Source organism: Balaenoptera ricei, chromosome 6, assembly GCF_028023285.1.
Source record: "Balaenoptera ricei isolate mBalRic1 chromosome 6, mBalRic1.hap2, whole genome shotgun sequence".
Taxonomy (NCBI): Eukaryota; Metazoa; Chordata; class Mammalia; order Artiodactyla; family Balaenopteridae; genus Balaenoptera; species Balaenoptera ricei.
Window position 1 is genome coordinate 67,001,338 of NC_082644.1, and position 23,340 is coordinate 67,024,677.

The window sequence follows — 23,340 nt, forward strand, 5'->3', positions numbered from 1 at the left end:
CAGTAGACAGAAGAGAGGGAAGAAGAAATCACATCACTCAGGTAGGATGTTGAAGGCTATAAGGTGAATCAAGGAATTAGTCTTTTAACAATTGGATAGTAGTTTAACAACATTAACCCACCCACATCATTCAATACATGATTCACCAAAGGAAGACTCTCCCCTTACCCAAGTCACTTCCTAAAAATGCCCATTGGAATGCACTGCAGGCTCTTTCCTCTGAAGGTCCTTAGGATTTGATTGTGTTCCTGCCATGTGCTGCACTGCCTGTGGCTTCCCAATAGAGAGGAATCTTCGGCAGGACCCTGCGAAAGGGAGCATATTGTTCCAATTTCTCCCCTCAACCTACATTTCCCCAACCCCAGGCAAGCACATTGTTTTCAGAGGTTGTCTCAGAATTCCTCTGCAGTAAAGACAAAAAATTGACAAAGATGGCAACAGCTCTCTCCAGGTTTTTACCTTGACCAGGTGGAAGGAAACACATGGGTTTATATCAGCCAAGTGTGTGGATTAGAAAAGGAACTTGGCCATTGCCTGCATATACTTTGTTATTAAGCCCACATCCTTCCATTATCACAGAACTAAAAAAGTTTACCTGTTAATGTCTGTTAAAAAGTAGAAAGAGTTATCCAGCTCTGTAACCCAGATCTCTGGTGAAAAGTCTGTTTGTCTAAAATGGGGCAAGCTCCAAGACTCAAGGAATGGGGAAATGGGTGCTGAGATCCTCTAAAGCTTATCCCTAAATATCCTATTATTGCTCATACAGTTCCCTCTTGTGGATAAAGTAGTCACTAGAAAAAAAACTACTCAAGTTTGTATCATCCTCTCTTACTCTACAAATTTTGTAACAACTATGGGCATTTCTAAGTTTGTTCACCTTGAAAGCACTAATAACAATACCCCCAAGCAAAAGTTCCGAAACAAACTTATTTAGACCATATAACTACCATACAATAAATTTTAAAGATGTCAAAACTCAGTTAATGCAGACATGAAGTTGAGTATATGAAATCAAAGACAGTCAAGGAATTAAAATGTGTGAACACGATAGTTAACACTTTACAATGTCATTAACCTTAACAAAGCAAGAGTTTCCCAAAGCCCATGTTAGTCCCTGAAAACATTAGACACCACTGGAAGTCCAGTTAATCAACAAAGGCCATAGGGTCACAAGTTGGTGAAAGAATTTGTCACTATGAAACATAGTACGTAACATTATTATATTCAGGCCATGGGTAAGCTATAAATCCTCCAAAATTATATATGTACTTTTTATCTTTCATTTACTTATGATTGCTTCCTCAATGTTCTATTGAGAACATGTTTGCATTTATACCTGTTTCACTATTCCACTTATTAATGGATGCATTTCCTGGGTTCTCTTACTTCTTATTAAAACTTTAGACAAATATAAATTTAAAAGGAATGGAGCAAAAGAGACTTCTGAAAAAAGGTCCACCAACAAAGCAGTAAAAGAACCATCTAGTGTGTCAATATTCAATAATCCTTCAAAACCTTTCTCTCCTGTCGCCCAAAGACACTGTCACCTTCAAGAACAGGGAACTATCTATGAGGCTGCTTCCTAAAGAAGCAACCCCGTGCTCTCCTTCCAGCAATGCAGCACCTCCTCCACCTGGGTTCTCCTTCTTTTGTAGACCCACCTTTCCTTTACCCTTTGTCTTCGTTTTGTTCCCCCAGAAGCCAACAAGAATACATATGTCAATAGTTTATTTGGGTGTTGGCAACAGGAAATGCCAGCAGGGGAAATAAGCAAGGGAGGGAAGACAGCCAATAAGGGGAGTGTTTTCAAGCACATTAGCAGTATGGGTAACAAGTGCTTAGTCCCTCTGGGGAATTTTGGGAACCAGTGTAGAACCCATGCCTCTGAGTTATTGCACCTGAGAAGCAAGGGAGCTGGAGATTTATGCACCAACTCTTACCAACCATTAGTTAAGGGCTGCTCCTGGGAGGCATTAAATCTCCGCACACCCAGCCTCCATGCTCACAGTTGGATCTCTAGCCACTAGAGAAAGCCATTGAAAGGTGGTGCAGTTGCTGGCAGTTGGTAAGGCCCCAGGGAGACATGGTGCACCAGTAGCACCTGCTACACTAGTGTCTGAGATTCCAATCTAGTATACGGAGACCCATTATCAAAAGTCAGGGCTCACTGAATAGGGAAGAAAATCAAAAGCTCTGGAGACAGACTGATTGGTTTCAAAATCTGGGTTCTTAACCTCACTAAGTTTCAAAAATCCACGAAGGATTGTTGTGGGGATTAAATAATGTAATTCATGTAAAAGTACCCAGTATTGTGACTGGCACATGGTACATACTCCCCAAAATGCTAGTGATTAATATTATTCTTAACACCGGATCCCCTTAAACCAGACCAGACCTAAAAATGTTCTGCTTGACCAGTTTGCCCAGCAGGAACCCAAAAATTCCAGTCTTGCTATTGGCACAGCATTTATGCTGGTGTCAGTGAACAGAATGGCAAAAAAACTCTGTGTTTCAATCCAACTAGTCTTGAAGACCTGGCCAGATGGAGCCCTGAATTCTCATCAGAGGGGGAGAGGGTTATCTGAAGCTGAGTGGGGCTCAATAGATCCCACAAAATAGATCTCCCAAGGAAGGCATAGGTTCCAGGGCAGGACATGGTTCAACTCACCCTCTCCACATTATTTTTCTACCCAACCACTCAGACAGTCTTTAATTTTTTTTTTATGTTTATGAGAAAAAGTAAGGGAGGAAAGAACTAGTACTTATCCTTCTCCCTAACAAGTTCCAACACAAAAATATAACTGCCCTTTCAATAAGCAAGTATTTTTGGAATTCCTTAGTTCAAATGAAATTACATGGTTCACATGCCCAAGGCATTTTTTTCCAACTGTTTTTCCTCTCAGTCAGTGAAGACCAGACTTTTGGAAAAACTCAAACTTTCATTAAAGTTCAGCCATGCAGGATATAAAAGCTGGGTGGGTCCTACTTAGATTTTTCTTTGTGGCTAAATATCTCTACCTGACAGCAAGAACAGATTTTGGGAAGAGATACAGAGGGCATGGAGAGTGAGGTCACATAAAGACGAAAACAAAAGGAAACTTTGAGAAGAACACATATCATATTTTCCAAAAAGCAAAAAACACCAGAATTTTCAATTCTTTAGTGTCTGAAAAATATAATAAATTTGTTTCAGTACAATGCTGTGTTTTTCTAAATCACTCATTGATAATGAAGACTGTAATTGAAATTCCAGTTTTGAAAATGTTTAGCCACTAATATTTACAGGCGCTTGATAAAAAACGTTGCCCTCTTTAATTAAAGGAAACACGTATCCTCCAAAGTCGACACTCGAAAGAGAATCTCCACATGGAAAGGAATAGCTGGATCTTATATCTTCCCCTTGGCCTGGGTGGAGGGCACTTTTCCCTCCTTTAACATTGGCCTAAGCCAGGGCAGTAGACTGGTTTGGTTCCAAAAGCATTTCCTAATAAACTTCCTGTACCCTAATCTCTGTCTCAGAGTCTGCTTCCCTGGGAACCCAATTCGTGGCAGGTACCCACAGCCCAGGTGCAAATATCTAGACACCTTAACTCCTCAAGTCTAGACCCAAAGGAGTATAGGAAGAGAAAGTCAAAGCAGCTTATTATTGCCTGTATGTAGAACTTTGTCATGCTCAGTTGATCGGTGGTCTTAGTGATCGATCCCTCCCTTGAAGGAGGAAGTTTGCCCATCTCTCTCTTTTGAGATCTCTGAAGAATAACCATATCAGAATATAATTTAATAAGTACCATATTTATAAAAATGTGGGTTGTGGGGACATTTTGTTGTAAACTGTCTTAGAAATAGAGTAAAAATAAATTAGCAAAAAAAGAATAGAGAAAGAGACTTAGAAATGAAAGAAGTACTGATATATCTCGCTTTGTAAAAAAAAATACATTCCTGAAAAAGTGGACTATGAATCACATTTTGGTGAATTAAATTATATTTTAAAGTCAGTAGCAGAACTCACCATGTAGAGATTTTTATGACGAATAGTTTTGCAGAGAAAAAAAAATGCAAATTTAAATCACCAGCTTCCTATTTGTTATTTTATGAAACTAGATTTTCACTCACTGAAATGATTTAAAGTATTTGTTACTCAAAATCTAAAGCCACAGCAAAACATCGAATGTAAAATTGCATTCATCTCTGATTAACTGCTCTTGGCCCAATGTTTTTAGATAGAGAGGAAGAAAAAGTCACTTCAAGTTATATATTGTGATATTGCTCTTAAGATTAGCCAAATTCTTTCCCAGTACTGCAACTTTATTGTATTATTATTGCTCAAAATAAATGCATTGGTGAAGACTTATCATTCTCTCCCTTAAATAATTTTAATTCTAATGCTACTTTTTTTGTTGTTTTTTAAAAATTTTATTTTTTTATTTATGGCTGCGTTGGGTCTTCATTGCTGCATGAAGGCTTTCTCTAGTTGCTGTGAGCAAGGGCTACTCTTCATTGTGGTGCATGGGCTTCTCACTGAGGTGGTTCCCTGGCACGTGGGATCTTCCCAGACCAGGGCTCGAACCCATGTTTCCTGCGTTGGCAGGTGGATTCTTAACCACTGTGCCACCAGGGAAGTCCCTAACACTACGTTTTGGTAATGGGTTTAAACTTCATTCTGGAAGTCTTTAAGAATAGAGAAATGAAGGTTGGGAACTTACTTAACCTCTTCTGCCAAAGAGTGTTTTTTTTTCCTCCCTAGATTAGTAGGTGCAAAGTAACCATGGATAATTTGGTACCAGATTTGGATAGAGGATTGAAAACTTGTCCTTAGCTCAAAGCCAGCAATTCACATTTAAATAAAATACACATTTGGATGCAGTGCTCAAATTTAGATAAGATTATGTTAAAAAGATTCAGGAGAAAATCAGTCCTAAGATGACATGTATTTACAGTGGAATGAGGAACTTCCTTTGGAGACTAATAATATAAGTATCAATAGATCTGTTATTGCAAAGCTACCTAAACCTGCTTATATGGTATCATGAGAGGCAACAGGCACAAGTACACACGTCAGGAATGTCTTTTGGAGAGGAGGAATGGCATGTACACAGATCCAAAATATTGACATGAGCTCTCTTGAGAAGAGTTTCAGACGCATAAGGATATTTCTTAAAAATAGGCTTCTAGGTTACAAGTCGCTTCATTTCTCTGGGCCTCTTAGACTTATGTGAAAAGACAAGAGACATTTTGTGCCCAGTACAGAAGTGGCAGTGAAGGAGTGGCCCTACTTCCTTGCACTGAGGATGTCCTTGCAGGCCTATAGCTCACCCAACTCCTTTCAAATTGTCTGCTCAGCTTCTCTAACTCTTGGGTAAGGTGTGTGTTTAACTCCACAGTGAATGGCACCAGGGATGTGGGAGTGGGGAGAGACTAGTGCAGTTTCCAGTCCAACCCTGTGGGTTCCAGTGTGTCCGTGCTTCCCCCACTTCACATCCTGACTTCCTGTCCTGCGCACTTCAGCTCTAGCATCAGACACAGAAACAGCAGCCTCACATAGATGGTACAACCAGCTTCCGTAATTGCATACAGTCAACTCCCTATAATAAATCCCTTATTGTGTTCATTTCTCACAGTGGTTCTGCTTCTCTGAACAAACCCTGACTGATACATTTGGGTTGAAAATGTTTTTTGTTTTTTTTTTTACTATTATAAAAATGCCACTATGAACATTCATGTTTGTGTTTTCTGGTACACTTGTGCAAGAATTCCTCTATAATAGATACCTAAGAGTACATATTTCTGGATTGTAGGGTACTCAAATATTCAACCTATAAGATAGTACTGAATTTTATTCTTGAGTAGTTGTGCCAGTTTATACTCACACCAGCATTGTTTAAGAGCTCCTCTTGATCCAAGTCTTTGCAATTACTTAGTATAGTTATACTTCTTAATTTTAACCCACCTGTAGAGTAAAATATGGTTTCTTACTGAAATCTTAATTAACATTAAGATTAATGTTTAATCTTAATATGATTACTAATGAAGGTGGAGAATCTTTGTATATTTCTATTCTCCACATTTTCTCTTCTGTAAAACAACTGTTCATGTCTTTTACTCATTTTTCTTTTTTTTCTTTTAACCTCTTTATTGGAGTATAATTGCTTTACAATGGTGTGTTAGTTTCTGTTTTATAACAAAGTGAATCAGCTATACGTATACATATATCCCCATATCTCCTCCCTCTTGCATCTCCCTCCCACCCTCCCTATCCCACCCCTCTAGGTGGTCACAAAGCACAGAGCTGATCTCCCTGTGCTACATGGCTGCTTCCCACTAGCTATCTATTTTACATTTGGTAGTGTATATTTGTCCATGCCACTCTTTCACTAAGTCCCAGCTTACCCTTCCCCCCTCCCCGTGTCCTCAAGTCCATTCTCTATGTCTGCGCCTTTGGTTCTTCAGAACCTTTTTTTTTTTTTAGATTCCATATATATGTGTTAGCATATGGTATTTGTTTTTCTCTTTTTTTTTTTTTTTTTTTTTTAGTCATTTTTGTATGGCACTGTTTGATGTTTAATTATTGATATACAGAAAGAGTTCTTTATACATTCTGGAAACAAATTCTTTACGGTAATATGCTGTGGTGTGCTGGAGCTGGCTTATACAGTCTCACAAGAGTGATTTTGTGCTTCTCTTTCAAACTGTGTGTAGTGACATCATGTTGAGAGCTTGAAATAGGCCATGGTGGGATTATTTCCTCCATGGTAATCATCAAACCCTACAAATCATGGCTTTTTCCCTTGGAAAGCTAGTTTTAAAACATTTACAAGTACAGCACTAGTTATACATGTTGCAAATATCTACTCTTGGTTTGTGGCTTGTCTGCAAATTCTTTTGTGAGGTCTTTTGAAGAACAGAAATCCTTAATTTTAGTAGCGTCAAGTTTGTCAATCTTTTCAGTTTTCAGTTTTGGATAAGATTTTGTGTGTGTTTTGTTTAAGAAATTCTTCTCTACCCCAAAGATATAAAGATACTATTCTCTATTTTCCTTTTAGATGTTTAAAAATATCAGCTTTCCCATCCAAGTCTTTAATACACCTAGAATTGATTTCCTATGTACCTGTGGGGTAGGAATCTGATTTTGGTTTTTTCCCTGTATTTCCCCAGCACCACTTATTGAGTAATTCTCCCTTTCCACAGTACATACAATACCACTTCTCTTATATATTATGTCCACAAATATGTGGATCTGTTTCTGGAATCTCCACTATTCCATTAATCCACTTGTCTATTGTAGCATCAGTACCACACTCTCTTCATTCTTATAACTTTATAATTAAAATCTAGAAACCTGATAGGGCAAGTCCTCCTACCTAATTCTTCTCCAAAAGAGTCTTAGTTATATAATGAAATTTGTTTATCTGTACAAATTTTAGAATCAGCTTATCAGTTTCTTTTTTTGGTGGGGGGAGGAATCCCATTGGGATTTGGAATTAGATTACATTGAATTTATAGATCAAATTGGGGAGAACTGGCAAATTTACAATAGAGTCTTCCTATTGAACATCTTCCACCATGTATTCTGTGATAGGTCTTCCTTGATGTTCATCAAATAGAGTTCTGGAATTTATTCCATACAGGCCTTATACAACTTTCATTAGGTAGCTTATATTTTTTTATTGTTATGGTAAACTGCATTTTTTTTCAAAATTGTATTTTCTAACTCTTTGTTGCCAGTGCTTAGAAATATATTTGATTTTGTGTATTGGTCTTCTATTCAGCCATGTTGCTGAGCTCTGCTATTATTAGTAATCATTTGCCTGTAGATACATTGGAATGTAGACGACTATATCTTTATGAAAAAAGACCATTCCAATACTTCTACCAGGTACTGCTTCTCCTATCTTTGTGCTTTGTTATTTCTTTTTCTTGTCTTACTGCATTTGTTAGGAAATCCAGTATAATACTGAATAGAAGTAAATGGACTTCTTTATCTTGTTTTTGAATTTTTAGGGTCTGCTTCTCAGTTTTTCATCATTAGGAATACTGTTTGTGGCATATTTTGGATGATCATATGTTCTTTCCCCTTTAATCTGTTAATGTAGTGAATTATATTTGTTTATTTTCTAATGTTTAACTACCCTTGCATTTCTGGATAAACCCAAATTGTTTACGATATTTTATCTTTTTAAAATGAACTCTTGGGTTTTTTAAAATTAGTATTTTATTTGGTGTGATATGCCGGACAAAGGGATGATTCATGTTCCAGGTGGGATGGAGAGGGTAGTACAAGGTTTCATCACACTATTCAGAAGGGTGCATAATTTAAAACTTATCAATTGTTTATTTCTGGATTTTTCCATTTAATATTTTTGGACTGTGGTTGACTACAGGTAATTGAAAGCATGGAAAGCGACCATGGATAAGAGGGTACTACTGTATCAGACTTTTTAAAAATTTTTTAAATAATTAAAAAAAATTTTTTTTGGCCACACAGCACAGCATGTGGGATCTTAGGTCCCCGACCAGGGATCAAACCCGCACACCCCCGCCCTCTCCCCTCTCCCCTCCCCCCCCCAGCCATATTGGAAGCGTGGAGTCTTAACCACTGGACCACCAGGGAAGTCCTGTATCAGACTTTTTGATTGTTGTCAATTTGATAAGAAAAAAGAATACTCTATAAATGTGTTAGTTTTCTATAAAGGAAAAAAAGTATCATAGAAGTTATTTTAAAAATCTTCAGGGATTCAAAAGAAGAAGAAACATCTGTTTGGGAATGAGAGGCAGGGGAATTCTTGGAGAAGGTAACCCTTAAGCAGGGTCAGGAATAATAGGTAAAACTATGGCAGTTGAGATGCAGGTGGCGGGAGCGAGGAGGGGGGTGGGGCGGGAGCAAAACGTTCAAGGCCTGAGCGGTGTAGAGGATGTAGCATGAGCAAGGCATGGAGAGTGGAAAATTGTCTTACAAGTGACCTAATTTGTCTAAAGTGAAAGGAGCACATCCTGAGTAGTGAGGGAAATACACCTCATAGGCAGTAATGAATCATTAAATCAGGGACTCCCAGCCCTGGCAGCCCATGACACACACTGCTGATCTTGAAAAAAAAAAAATTAATGCCTGAGTCCCACCTCAGACCAATTAAATTGGAATCTCCAGTAGGAGCTTCCTAAAACTCCCCAAGGGATATTTTCTATAGCCAGGGTTGAGAATTGCTGCGTTAAGGACATATGAACAGAGGAGTGACAAGCTCAGAAGTGGGCTATGGAGGATTTACTATCTTAGATCACATGCTGTTTACCTCTAAGTGTATTTAACAGTTTGAAATATGGGGGGAAAAATCTTAACTATTTAGTTCAAAACTGAATTTAAGTAAAGGTTCACTACCTCTTTAAAAGAAAAAACAACAAATGTTCTGTGTTTCAAAATAATTATTTTCTACTTTTAGGGGATAAGATCATTCGCCACGTGGGTATAATTCACAATGAAAACTGCTTACACACACCAATGATTTGGGGCAGAGAGCATGTCTGCCCCGAATTCCTCCTGAATGAGTCTGTGCTCTGAACTCAGTGAAGCATTGCTTTGACACTAGGTGGAGCCATGGATTGTGATTAGATGAAAAAGTCACACGTCAAAGAAATAGGTAGAATTTGGAGAGGGGGGAGAGACTTTGCAACCATCCGCTCTAGTCCCTCATTTTACGTTTAATTTTTAATTTATGTTTTGTGTGTGCAAAATGTATTACTTTTCAAATAAGTTATATATTCACATAGTTCTAAATGTACAAGATAAAGGCTATGCATGCAGTTTCTGTGGTGGATAGTCTCTGCCCTCCAGATCCACTGCCACCTGCCTTGGACCCCAAGAGGCTCTTCTCTAAGGGTACACCTACAGTGTCCTCTGCCCTCAGGCTTCTGGTAGGGTTTTCCCTGGGGCAGCACTGGCAAGAGATCGGAGGGCAGGAGAAGAATGCGGTCAGGGTCTTTATTTAACCCCCAGCTCCTTCCCTGCTGGGCTGTGGGTTCATCTGGGGAAGGCTGTGTCTGCTGTCCAGTGGCTCCTTCTACACCTACAGTTCTCTCTCCGGGTTCAGGTAACCACTTATTCCCCTTGTGCATAGGGCCCAGGCATGGTAATGACTCCGCTCTGTAGCTAGCCAAACGGTGGACACATCACCATCCTTTGTTGGGTGCTTACCCCGTCCACACTGTTGTAAATCATTCTTTCATTAAACTCCCTTTAATTACGCTTTTGAGTGTGCCGTGTACTCCTGCTGGTACCCTAACTGGTACAGGCTTCCTCCTCACATCTCTGTTCCCCATCTGCCCAGTTCTCCTGAAGCAACCAGTTCTACAGGGTTCCTGTATGTATGCACATACAAGCTTAAAAGAATGTATATATATTCCTATCATTCTTATTTACTCAAATTGTAGCATACTCTTTACCCAGTTCTATAACAATATATCCTAGAAATCACTCTAAACAGCATATAGAGCTCTACCTCACTCTTTTATGGCTGCATTATATTCCATTTTATAGGTGTACAATCCTTTTTATAGCCAGTGTCCTCTCAATAGACATTTAGGTTGTTTCCAGTTATCTGCTATTACAAATGCTGCTATAAGGAATAACCTTTTACATGGGTCATTTCTCCTTATTTTGTCCATGAGGAAAATGAAACTGAAAGAGATTAAGTACATTGTCTAAGGTTAATTCTTGGCAGAGCCTGTGTCGTCATGGTCATCAGTTTACAGGGTGAAACTGCAGTGACCTGCACAATGGGCTCTGAATCTTGCTAGGGTCCCCCCACAAAATTTACTGTACATTTCCACTCTTTTAAATTTCCACCCTTATACAAGAATGGACTCCAGAGCCACAGCACCAGGGTATGTTTCCTGCTTCCTTACTAGTAGGCTGTGCGACCTTGGACAAGTCACTTAGCCTCTCGGTGTCTCAGTTTTCTCATCTCTAAAATGATTCCTACCTCATGGTGTTGCTGAGAGCATGAAGTGCTTGGCACAGTGCCTGGCATATACTAAGAGCCACATAAGCACTGGCTCTTACTAGTGGTGTTATCATCATTCCTTTGGTTTGAGGCAATGCTCCCAGTACAACGTGAGAGGGCTAACTCATTGTGTCTCATCAATAGTTTCTCTTCTAAACTGAGATTATCTGAGACTATCAGATCACTTCTTAAAAGCAGACATAAATGAAGAAAGATAGGCAAAAAATTAGGGAACTTGGGGCCTGAAATGGGTCTTAAAAGAGAAGGGACTTTCTAAAGATAATTTTGCCCACCTCACAAATTGATTTTGGTTTTCCTGTTCACATGTACTTAAAACAGTGAGACACACAGGTTTATCTGCCTACTGGACATCCTCCCCAGACACCCTACAGTTTCCAAACTAGACTCAGTGTTCACAAGCCCTCCACCAACCTCCACTCTTACCGGCAAAACCAACCCAGTCTTTCTCTCACAGTCCCACAGCACATTTAGGTAAGTCAATTAAAAAAATCTCAGAATCATCTATGACTGCTGTATTTCACATATTTCATGACAAATTTGTTATCAAACCCTGTAAATTATTTCTTCTTAATAGTTTTCAACTTCATTCCCACCCTTTCCTCTCTATGTTCTCTGAGACTACCTTAAATCAGGCTCTTGTTATTTCAGTGGGCCGCTGTAATCAGCCTTCTCCCTCTCTCCTTCCCTTCTCGCCCTCCCTTCCCTGGTCCCTCCCTTTCTTCCCTCTGAAAATATGTATTGAATGACCATTATTTACCAGGCCTTGAGCTGGCAGAGGGGATGCAAAAGTGAACAAGACAGAAGGATCCTAAATCTCTCTCTAACTTTAACCTAATCCTAATCCTTAATTCGTGAAATTTATAGTCTGGAGAGAGAGTCAGACATTAAACATACACAAATAATTTGTTCACGATGACAGGGATCTTGCTTTCCATTCTAGGAGGTCAGGGCTTCCGAGTCTCAGGGATGCATTATAACCCTTGCTTTAGAAAGCCTCTGGGATGGTAAGAACTGGAGTTTTGCAGGAGGAGGGGAAAGGAAGTGGCTTGACCCTTAGGAGAAGGGAGAATGCATGAGACTGACATGGATAGGGAACTGGGAGGAAGAGATTTGCAGTAGGCTCTAAAAAGAGCTGGGGATCTGATTGCAGTTTTGCACATTACTCCATAGAGGATGAGACCTCTGGTGGGGGAAGCTTGGATGCATGCCTGTGGTAGCCTGCCCTGAGCACTTTGGCCCCAAGAGCAGTGGCAAGAATCCCTTACAGCAGACCTGTGATCAAAATAGAGAAACACTGTGGGAGCATCTCTGTGTCCTGCCAAGGGCAAAAGACCCATCAGATGCTAAAGGACCAGCCAGCAATGGATAGTGAGAGGCACAGTAGCTAAGAGACCAAAGACCAGACTCTTCTCCATTTTCACGCCAATATGTAAACCCTAGGGCCTAGAATGACCCATTTGGGGATTGGGGGTAGTAATTGCAATTTCTTCTGTGTAAGGCAATAGAATTCTGACTTCGTGTCATGAGCCTTATGCTATGAGCCATTTCTAGAAGGCCAGAGAGGCTGATTAATTTCTATTCTTTTCTTTTTTTTTTTTAAAGAAAATAATCCAAAAAGGTAACATACATTTTTAAGTCACAGATTAGTTGTGTTATCATGAGCATGCCAGGAGTCCCCTATGGGTCTCAGTTCCCTTATCTGTAAAATGTGGGGAATGATGCTGAACTTAAGTTCTAGTTCTACCCTCCCAAGGTTTTATGTTGTCTCATCTAAAGGACAGAATTGTTAATACGATAACTTGAGGGTTTCTTTCTTGCCTTTAATCATGTTGGTTGCACTCCCAGCTGAGAAAATGAAAGCTGATGAGGTTTATCTGCGTCACCAACTAGCAAAGTTTTTATAATTCCTGCTCATTTCCCTTAAACTCTTCCTGTAGATGAAACCTGCAGTTAGCAGTAAAGCTGAGGTGAGAAGTTGCTGCCTTTCTTGGGAGCAGATGACCTGTCTTTATTTGAGGCAGGTCATGTGAAACTGATACCCAGGAGACCTTCTCACCTGTAGCAGGCGGCAGCAGATGGAAGGGGAAGGAAACGCCTTAATTTAAGAGACTTTTCATGCTAAATGAACAAGAAAACTCACCTTCCTCCCTCCAGTAGCACAGACAGAGTTAGTCTCCATTAAGCCTCTTCAGATTGGGAGTGAACAGGCTTCACGGACAAATAGCCAGCTCCTCCCGTGGACCTTGGGAAAGGGGGTTGTTAGAGAATGCAGCTTTATTGAACTTGGCGTTCAGTTACTCAAGTGGGTATAATGTTGGAGGAGGGTGGCTAGAAGAAGTCAATGTAATTTTTCAACTGGGGGAGTAGATTGCTAGTTGAGACAGTCAAGTATAGGGATTAAATGTGTGGACTCTGAGACAGATGGCCAGGTTCCTATCACGGCTTTGCCACTTAACAGCTCTTTGACTCTGGGCAAATTGCTTTCTGTTCCTCATATGTAAAATGGGAATAATAGTAGTATCTAGCTCATAGGATGAATGTGAGGATTTTATTATGAAGCTTAAATGAGTTAGTAGTAGTTGTAAAACACAAAGAATAGTTCCTGACTCACGGTAAGATCTTTGTGACTGTTATTGTTGCAGTTATTTTATATGCCAAGCCACACATAATGACCCAAACATTTCTGGTGCTTAAATCAAGGTTTGAAGCTTACAGCTTCAGGACTCAGCTTGAAAGCAATTCCATATCATTGAGTAAGAAATTTAGCAGCCTACTATGTGGTATCCAAAGGAGTCAGATCACTTCAGATTTCTTCTGAGAACTGGGTAAAGGAGCTAAGAAAAAAGAGCTATATAAGAAGTAAAAATGTACACTACCACGTGTAAAATAGATAGCTAGTGGGAACCTGTGGTATAGCACAGGAAGCTCAGCTCGGTGCTCTGTGATGGCCTAGATGGGTGGGATCGGGGGGTGGGAGGGAGGTCCAGGAGGGAGGGGATATATGTATACATATAGCTGATTCACTTCATTGTACAGCAGAAACTAACACAACATTGTAAAGCAATTATACTCTAGTTAAAAAAAAAAAGAAGTAAAAAATGTTATGGACACAGAAGAAATGTCTTGTAATATCTTATAAGTGACATTCTAAGTAATAAAATTTCCAGAGTTAATCTTTTTCAGAAGGATACATCTGAATTGCTTGATAAATAACATTCTGGGATTTCTCTAACTTTCCTGAATGTTTTTTTGTGTGTGCCAGCCAGTATCTGAGAAGGTGCTTTCAGCTTTTCTCCGAGATGCAGAAACAGCAAACAAGGATGTCAAAACCTTTCCTGTTTGGTTAAAAAAAAAAAGTCATGTGACAGAGCAGGAAATCTGCACTCGCATCCATTGAAAGAAGTGATCAATATTCACATATTTTCTTAATTTTTGAATTTGACATTAAGATTTCCAGATTATTTTACTTGCACAATTCCACTGATCCTCAGAGTGTAGGAACATAGCCTGCATTTGTTTCATTTAGTGAACGTATGAACACAGTTTTCATGTGTTGATTTTCTCTATGGCTTGAAAAGCTACAGTAAGCTTTTGGTAAGGTTGTGCTAGTTGGTGGCAATTGGAGGGATCCTTTTTTTGGGGGGGGTGACTTCTCTTATGCTTGAAAATTTTTTCTAAAATGAGAATGCATTTTTTAAGAATCGAATGCCTTTTAAAACTGAGTATTTGCTATTTGGCCTATTTTCTTATGAAAAAAAAATTAACTAGCTTGCCTTTCTTCTAGAAATGACCCAGGGAATAAGGGCATGAAGTCAGCACTTTTTATTGCTCTAAAAAGAGGAAACTTTGCAATTACCCAATTCTTGACTCCAGCATAGTCCATGGGTCCTGGGCAGTTATCAGTGGTAAGTCTCATGATGGTGATGTGTCAGAAAGACCTCATCTCTATTCTTTTTGATAATGACTCCTTATCATCCTGATCACAAATGCTGGTCCCTTCGATGAAAAGATAAGGCCCCAAATGCTCTCAAATGCCTCCCAATTGTTTGCTGGAGATCTGGGATTAAATTTTGGTAAGAGGTAAATGGAAGTCTGGTGATCTTAGCCTACTTTGTGTGTGTGTGTGTGTGTTTAAATTAGGTTTTGTTTTGAATAACATTTTATCCTGAAGTCATGTGGTAGCATACAGTATTCAAGATTCTCAGTTCCCCTTACTGCAGAACCACAGCTGTATCTTCGGAAATTGGCCTTAATGAGAATAAGATGATGTAAGAAGGCAAAGCCCAGGTTGGGTTTTTGCAACGTATCAGGACATTTCTCAAAGGAATCTCTTTCTCAGTGCTGAGGTGAAATTCTGGATATTTCGGCTGAGGATGATTGGCACTTTGTGCTTGCTTATTTTATCATCAATGACAGCTGTAAACTCCCTGCAAATTCAGCACCTACTTCATTTCACGGAGTATCACACACTCTCAGGAAGATAAAAGGTGTCTAAGAGTTGGTCCCAACTTCTGGGAGCTTACAGTCTTGTCAGAGAGACTCTCTTGGGAAACACCTGAGGAACTCATGCAAAGAAGATCAAACGAACCCCATTTTAAAGATTTGTATCAAGACGCTTTTTCATCTGGGCTGTGGCTTTCTCAACAAAGCCCAGGCCCTTAGAAGTTGTGGGATCCTCATTTTCACAATCCAACACATTCTCTGTTTTGTTTCTGACTTCAGCCTTTCTATGTAAATACATGGTTTTGTCATCACCTCTTCTTGTTCTCAGGACCTTTTTGCTGATTTTAGTAGCCTCTAAATCTTATGACCAAATAATATCCTCAGAATCTCCCTCGTCCTCCCCTAGGTCTGAAAAGACATAACAATTTAGTATTGATTCTGGGCAGCCTATGTCTTTGCCGGTACTGATGAGTCTTCTAAAGGTGCTGACTGTAGCCTTTACATCTTTTCACTAATACCTATTATAACCCTTTTAGTAAAATGGGGTTTTGAAGACCTTGCCTTTTTAGCAGCACATTAGCAAATCCCAGACCTCTTGCTTACAATTCAGTTAATTTACCTTTAGAATTGAATGAAATTATTGTCTGTGCATTGCTTTCAGTAGCTCATTTCTTTTTCTCATCATTTATCCATTCAACAAACATTTCATTGAACACTGAATAGTGACAGGCACTATGCTAGCAGATAAAAACATAAAGATGAATGAGACTTGATTCCTTCCTCAAGGACCCTGCATCTGGTAGAAAAGACAGAAAATCAGCCCATATGGTGCCTTTGTGTGAATTAGAAGAGGTCATCCCTCCCTCTTGGTGGAGGCAGCTCTGCACCAGGGCTCCACCAATGGGCAAGTGGAGAACAGGATGGATTTCAAGCCCCTCTTGCTGCCTTGACCAGGGGCTCTTGTCCCTGGACACAACCTGAGCAACCCTATGCAACAGCCCTGGACGTGGAGACAGCATGTTATAGTATAGTGTGATGAGCACAGAGGAGAGAGGGCATGGCCATCTGGTAGGATGGGAAGCCGGGAGAATTTTCATAGAAGAGCTTACATGTGAGCTGAGGCACGGAGAAGCTCATCCAGTGAAGGGGGGTGAAGGGCAGAGGGAAGATGTACAAAGCCACGCAGGTTTGAAGAGCATGGCGCGCCTGAGGCTCTGCAAGTCATTGATGATGGCACAGTGCCGAGTGGGGTGATGAGGGTGGGAGAGATCTGGCAAGAACTGAAGCTGGACGACACTGTAGCAATTGTCTAGGTCCTTGCTACTCAAAGTTCTAGACTCCTCTGCAGGGCAGCTTTGGCATTACCAGAGAACTTTTAGAAGTGCAGAATCTTGGGCCCCACCAAGACCTACTGAATCTGAACCTACATTGTAATAAGCTTAACATTTAATTAGGTGGTTCATGTGCACATTAAAGTCTGAATAACAGTGGTTTAGGTGAGAGCTGATGAGAACTAAGGGTTTGCTTCGAAGGCATATTCTCTAGATATTACCAAACATGGTGTTTTCCTTATGTTTTCATAAATCTACCATCAATAGATCTACCTTCAGGGTGTCTCAGTGACAGTACCTATAATTCAGAGTTAAGGAAAACAGAGGCCCAAGGAAGTTAACCTCATAGCCACCAGCAAATTAAAACAGAAGGAAGAGAAGGCAGATTCCTCTGCTTGCCCTTCCCTTTCCTCTCTTTTTCCTTACTATCCAGGTTTGCTTATCTTAAGCCTCTGCTTGGGAGGTGTAGAACTCAGGGTCTAGCAGTCACTAAGGTTGGAAAGGTGAAATGATGGAGAAGCCTTCAGCCTGGAGGTGGTGCCTGAGCATCACCCTGGAGCAACTGGGAAAAACAAAAACAACTGTAAAAAAGATCCCAGGAAGAAAGGCAGGTGAAAGTCATCTATGAAGCACTGCTTTACCTCTTCTCTTCTGCTTCTTCCCTTTTGCCTATTTATTCATTCAACCATTCAATTACTTAGTGTATATATTGAGCACCTATTGTTTGTCAGGCACTGATATCTGCATTTTCCTGGTAACTGCAGGACTTTCTACACACTTTCAGATATCTTTAAAGATCCCAAGAGACCCCTTCCCCAATCCTCTAAAAGCCACTCTCTTCCCTGTGCTAGATCTTCTTCCTCTCCAGCCCCAGGTGGTTCATCAGGACAGTAGGAACAGTTGAAGCTGGAAGGCTCTGGGGTTTCTGTTCTCTGCTCAACCCTCTGCCTGTGGCTTTCCTGACTCTTTTTCTCCAAGAGGAATCCTAAGGCGGAAAAAATCCAGGTTCAAGTGGGGTTTCAGTATCTGTGGAAGATCATTATTGGACTTGACTGAGTGAGGGACTGGCTCTGGTTTTGGTAAGCCACTGAGGTCAGAGCTGGGGTATATTCCTATGAGCCACTGACTGATTTCCCCTCAAAAGAAGAGTAGGTTGAAGAGTTTGAGGTGCACAGAAGGGATCTTTGGGGTAGAGGAAGCAAAAGAGAAATAAGACTTTTTCCCCAAACTCCTTCTGGGAATTCATCATAGAAACCCCATAAGGTAATAGTGTCATCATTCTGTGATAGAAAACCATGTTCCCACAAAACAGGGATGACAAAGGAAAGGTAAAGGGGGTGGTATGGTGGTGTGTGGTTTGGTTTTTAAAACAGATTCCACAATAAGAGTGTAAGAAGACCAGTTTAGATGCTTTCCATGAGTAAGTGGCTCTGCTTATGTGTTTTCTCTATGTGTGGGTGCAGGATCAGGAGAGGAGAAAAACAGGGGGAAAAACATGCAAACATCGAGATTCCACCCTTGTGCTGCCAGAGACAACTTTAATCTCTGAGATGATAAAAATAACAGTCTTACTCAGATTTATACAGCAATCACCGGCAAGAAAATATAATCTAGACCTCCTAATGACTCTCATTTCCTTCAGAAAGTCTACAGGAACTTAAGACTGCTTTAAGCAGCCCCATGGGTTGCTTGAGTTAAAAAAAAGGCAAAAATAGAAAGAAGAAAGAAATAATTTGCAATTATTTGATACGTGGAGACCGTGTTGAGGTTCAAATGGTTAGATTTTTCTTAGAAGTAACCCTTGGTAAGGCTGTTGTAACTGAAAGTGAACGTATCCGTGCTGTCAAAGTGTGATCCGTGCATCTGTGCCCACCCACCAACTGTTACTGGTCTGCGAAGGCTTGTGTGGTCAGTGCTTTATAAGAGGGCTATGGATGATCAAACTGTAGACCACAGATGTGCCTTTATATGTCAACATGATTTTGCATGAATGAGGGATATTTTTTTAAGCTTAAATTTTGGGGCCAGATGTATAAAACAACTTGTGTTTTAAACAACAGATTTATATTAACGTTCTAGGCAACTGTTTGATTCCCCAGGACAGATAGATATGGCCTCTTTACTCCTATCACCCAAGAAAACTTAGTCGACTTTATCATGATCTGTCTGAAACTGCCTTTCACCACTTCTTTTTCCTCTGTGACAGTTTTCTAAGTGGAGAGGAAGTGTCTGAACCTGGGCCCTCTGCATCTCGGGTTTCAGTTACAACCGGAGGTCAGTGTCCACTGATGGGCAATTACTTACGTTTGCTTGGAAGCAGAAAGCATTTCTCCCAACACATTTTTCTTTTTAATTGTTTCGCCCCCAAAATACATTTTCCTTTGTGGTTGGTGTAAAGAACTTTGTAGTTACATAAACCTGTACTTGGACCCCAGAACTGTTACCTACTTGTTGGTTGTGTTACTTTGGACATAGGACTCTCAGCTTCCATTTCTCATCAGAGAAAGGGGATAATCTTACCTATCTTGCCAAATTGTTGTAAGGGGCTAAATGACACAGTTTATGCAGAACAGCACATGCAGTGTTTAGCATAGCAGATTTCCATAAGTGTTAATTGCTTCTTTGCTTTCACTTGGGCAACAGGGCCCAAGAGGGAGCTTGGGAGAAGCATGGATGGTAGGTAAGAAAGAATAAGAGAGGAATAAAAGGAAATAGTCTTGGATTAGCAATCTCTAGTCCACATGCTCAGGACATTTGTACCCCAGCATGTGAAGTAACTTGCATGTTTCATGTTATTTGAGTTAGTGGAGAGTGAGCTGCTCTGGCTTGATGTTCTTGGAAACTGTGCCCAGTGGCTTGCTGTCATGGGAGTGTGTCCAGTCGCTTTGTGAGGATCATTCAAGTTGCCCACAAGGACAGATGTGTAACAGTGGTGTCCTGCCTTCAAAGAATCACACCTCTAATTAATGCCCAAATAACTGAGCTTCACCTCTCACGTGACTGCAAGGAAGCCAGTCCCTGACTTCTCTTCCCCCAAAATTTCTGGGAATTCCCAAAGAATACTTATTTCAGTCAACCACCTGGAGCCCCAAGCATAGCCCATCTCATAATCCCCCACAACAGAGAACAGACTGCAACATTTAATATAACTTTACTGAAGGAGAAAGAAAAAGACAATGCATAAAAAAAAATATCAGACTGGGCTCTCCACAACATCTCCTACCCTCATCTCAAAGGAAGGGTATCTCTCCTTCAGTCCCTTTCCTGCTGCCATGTGGGAGGGATCAAGTTTCCTACAGACAAGAGTCCATTAACCATGCCTCCTCTTCCCAGACCCCAAGGAAACGCAGGTTCAGGGCTGCAATTCTACTCACAGTAAAGACAACCTTTTTGCATAATCAGTGCCTTTTATGTACAGTACCTTGTGTAATATATGTAGCAAGTGCTGAATAAATATTTGTTGAGTGAATAAAGGAATGAATGGTCTCAACCTTCCTGTTCCAGATCAGAAACTGGTTTTACATTTATGTGATTAAAAAAATTATTCATCTTTTTACCCTGAAATAATCAATCTCAAATGCAAATTTAAAATCTTCCTTCTAGAACAACTAAAAAAAATCTGCTAGCTTTGAAATAGCATCTTCTCCCCATTTCCGCACCCATCTTTCTTTTTCTAGCAATTAACATTTCATGAAATATTTACCCCAAATTTTAAGCTGGTATACCTTATTACAGAGGGCATTTACTGTTAAGAGCGTATTTCCTGCAAATCCCAGGATTTTCACTTCTGCATGATGGCTGGCTGAGCAGACTCTGTTATCCCCCAATACAGCTTTTAAGACAAATTACTTATACTAGTAGCTAATCATTCATTAAGCTCTGGCTCTATGGCTATATACTAACTGTGAAAGGAACTTTAGTGTATTATCTTTTTTTTTTAATGTTTATTTATTTATTTATTTGGCTGCATCGGGTCTTAGTTGTGGCATGCTGGATCTTCGTTGTGGCATGCGGGGTCTTTAGTTGCGGCATGAGAACTCTTAGTTGCAGCATGTGGGATCTAGTTCCCTGATCAGGGATCGAACCTGGGCCCCCTGCATTGGGAGCGCAGAGTCTTAGCCACTGGACCACCAGGGAAGTCCCTAGTTTATTATCTTGAATCCCTTCAATAATGCTGCCAGTTAAGATTCATTATTTTATATATGAAGAAACTAAGGCTGAGAGAGCATGAACTGCCTCTGATGATGTAGCTGGTTAGTGGCAGAGCTGTCTTCAACTCAGGCCTATACTTCTGAGCCTCAAGGCTGGTTGTAAATATAGACATATAGACTCAACTAGGCAACTTTATGAAATTACATCCCATTTCCCACTTCTCCACAGTATTCTGCCATGTACCCCTAATGGTTGTGAATATCTGCACAAGTCAGCTGCTGTTACTAATGGAGAGGTTTGAATTATCCTTCAGGGTTTTGAGGTTAAAAGTCTGAGAACCACCACAGCACGCTATTTCTCTCATCTGCCTTCTTCTGTCTCAGGCTCCAAAAGAAAGTCTCTGAGAATTCTAGTTCTTCGCCCTTACCAGTATTGCCCAGGGTGACTCCTACTTAATTCTGTAAATGACCTCCAGAAAACATAAAACCTTGCAGCAAAAATTCATGGCCCCAACACTTGGCTGAGAGGTTGTGTTTGACTTCCTTCTAGTCCTTACAGAATTACTTTTCCCTCCCTTGGTTTGGTGCCCCCCATTGGCCAAACCAGCAGGTTCTGGCCACTCCTCTTAGTGACTAAAGGGGTTGACATCATCACCAGGGTAAAGGCCCTTCCATGGGCTGCTCCACCCACACATACCCAAGCTGCTTTCCCCATTTTAATCATCTTGTGACATCTCTTCTTTTTGCATACGATATCACCTGTGTAAAAGGTTAGAAAGAGGGTTTCTGTGACCTGCAAGCCCCTTGAGGACAGGGATGATGTTTTACTATCTCTGTATCCCTAGTGCCTAGTATAGTGCTTACACTAAATCAGTGGTAAAATAAATGAAAGGCCCATGTGACAACTGCAACTCCGGACAGGCTCCTCAACTTGGTACCCAGCTGAGGGTCCAGCACCCAGGGACACTGAGCTTGTTTTCATTCTTTCATGGACAGACAGAAAGACAGATTAACAAATACACAGACAGAGAGACACGGATAGATGGCTAGTTAGACAGATGGGTAGATAGATAGATAGGCTGAGAGACAGGTAGATCCAATGAAATACCATATGCAAAAGCAAGTTGTAAATGTTCTTGTTATACCATTTGCCCTCATTCAAGGCTGATTTTCAGCAGATACTCACAGGTATGGTTGCATCATTGTAGCGGATAGAACTGAATAGAAAATAGCCACTGCCTCAAGCACCCTGAGTGCCCCCGCACCACCCTGGCCATGTCCCAGGACTCCCTGCTCCTCCAGGACCCCCCTGATATTCCCACAATCTAACAACTACAGAAGTAACTCCTGGCTCAGCAAGGAGCTTCCAGGATGCTTTTCCAGCATTTGGACCAGTATCCATTCTGATCAACCAGGGCCAATGCTGAGCAAGTTGGTGGTTTTTTAATATCATCCCTGCTCCCATGACTTAGCTACTCCCTACCCATCAGGGAAAATCCTCCAGGCCTTGTGCATTTCTCATCACCACCCCCCACTCTGGTCTCTTGTCCTTCTCCCTCCCATGGGAGCTCTGAATTCCTTCACCCACTCTGAATTCCTTTGTCTTATGATCTGTTCCACTCATTACAGAGTGAAGTATGTCAGAGAGAGAAAAACAAATATCATATACTATCGCTTATATGTGGAATCTAGAAAAATGGTATAGGTGAACTTATCTGCAAAGCAGAAACAGAGACACAGATGTAGAGAACAAACTTATGGATATCAAGGGGGGGAGTGGGGGTGGGATGAATTGGGAGACTGGAATTGACATATATACACTACTATGTATAAAATATATAACTAAGGAGAACCCACTGTATAGCACAGGGAACTCTACTCAGTGCTCTGTGGTGACCTAAATGGGATGGAAATCTAAAAAAGAGGGGATATATGTATACATAGAACTGATTCACTTTGCTGTACAGCAGAAACTAATACAACATTGTAAAGCAACTACACTCCAATAAGAATTTTTTTAAAATTAAAAAGACACTTAATTTTACGTGGCCTTGTTTTTTACATAACTTTTCCTGTGTGTGATGTATTCCTCCCACTTCCTATAAATTCCCCAGGGTGAAGCATATCTAATATAGACTTTGTATCCCTCACAACATCTCATACAATGCTGACTGGAGTTCCAACTTCCAAGACAGAATCTGATAGATACTGGGGATTAAACCTTAACTCCCAGCAGCTCAGAAAGGGAGGAGATGCTTTCCGGGTAGTCCGATGAATTCCCCATCTCACTGGTGAACACTCAGAAAAGTAGGGCCTCTGTCAGCCTGGGCTTGAACTTTTCATTTTGACTCTGGGGGATATAGCTGGAGCCTGTCAGCCTGGCATTTTTCCTAACAGCTTTCA

The 23,340-nt window shown here is 40.6% G+C and overlaps 1 protein-coding gene across 1 annotated transcript in view; it reads right to left on the reverse strand.

Moving 5' to 3' along the window:
* Positions 1–5,869: 5,869 nt before the first annotated feature.
* PDCD1LG2 (programmed cell death 1 ligand 2) overlaps positions 5,870–23,340 on the reverse strand; it is a 73,107-nt gene continuing 55,636 nt past the window's right edge. The window contains exon 6 of the mRNA XM_059926431.1: positions 5,870–5,947. Coding sequence (XP_059782414.1) covers positions 5,939–5,947 — 9 coding nt within the window. The 3' untranslated portion in view covers positions 5,870–5,938. The remainder of the gene's footprint in view (positions 5,948–23,340) is intronic.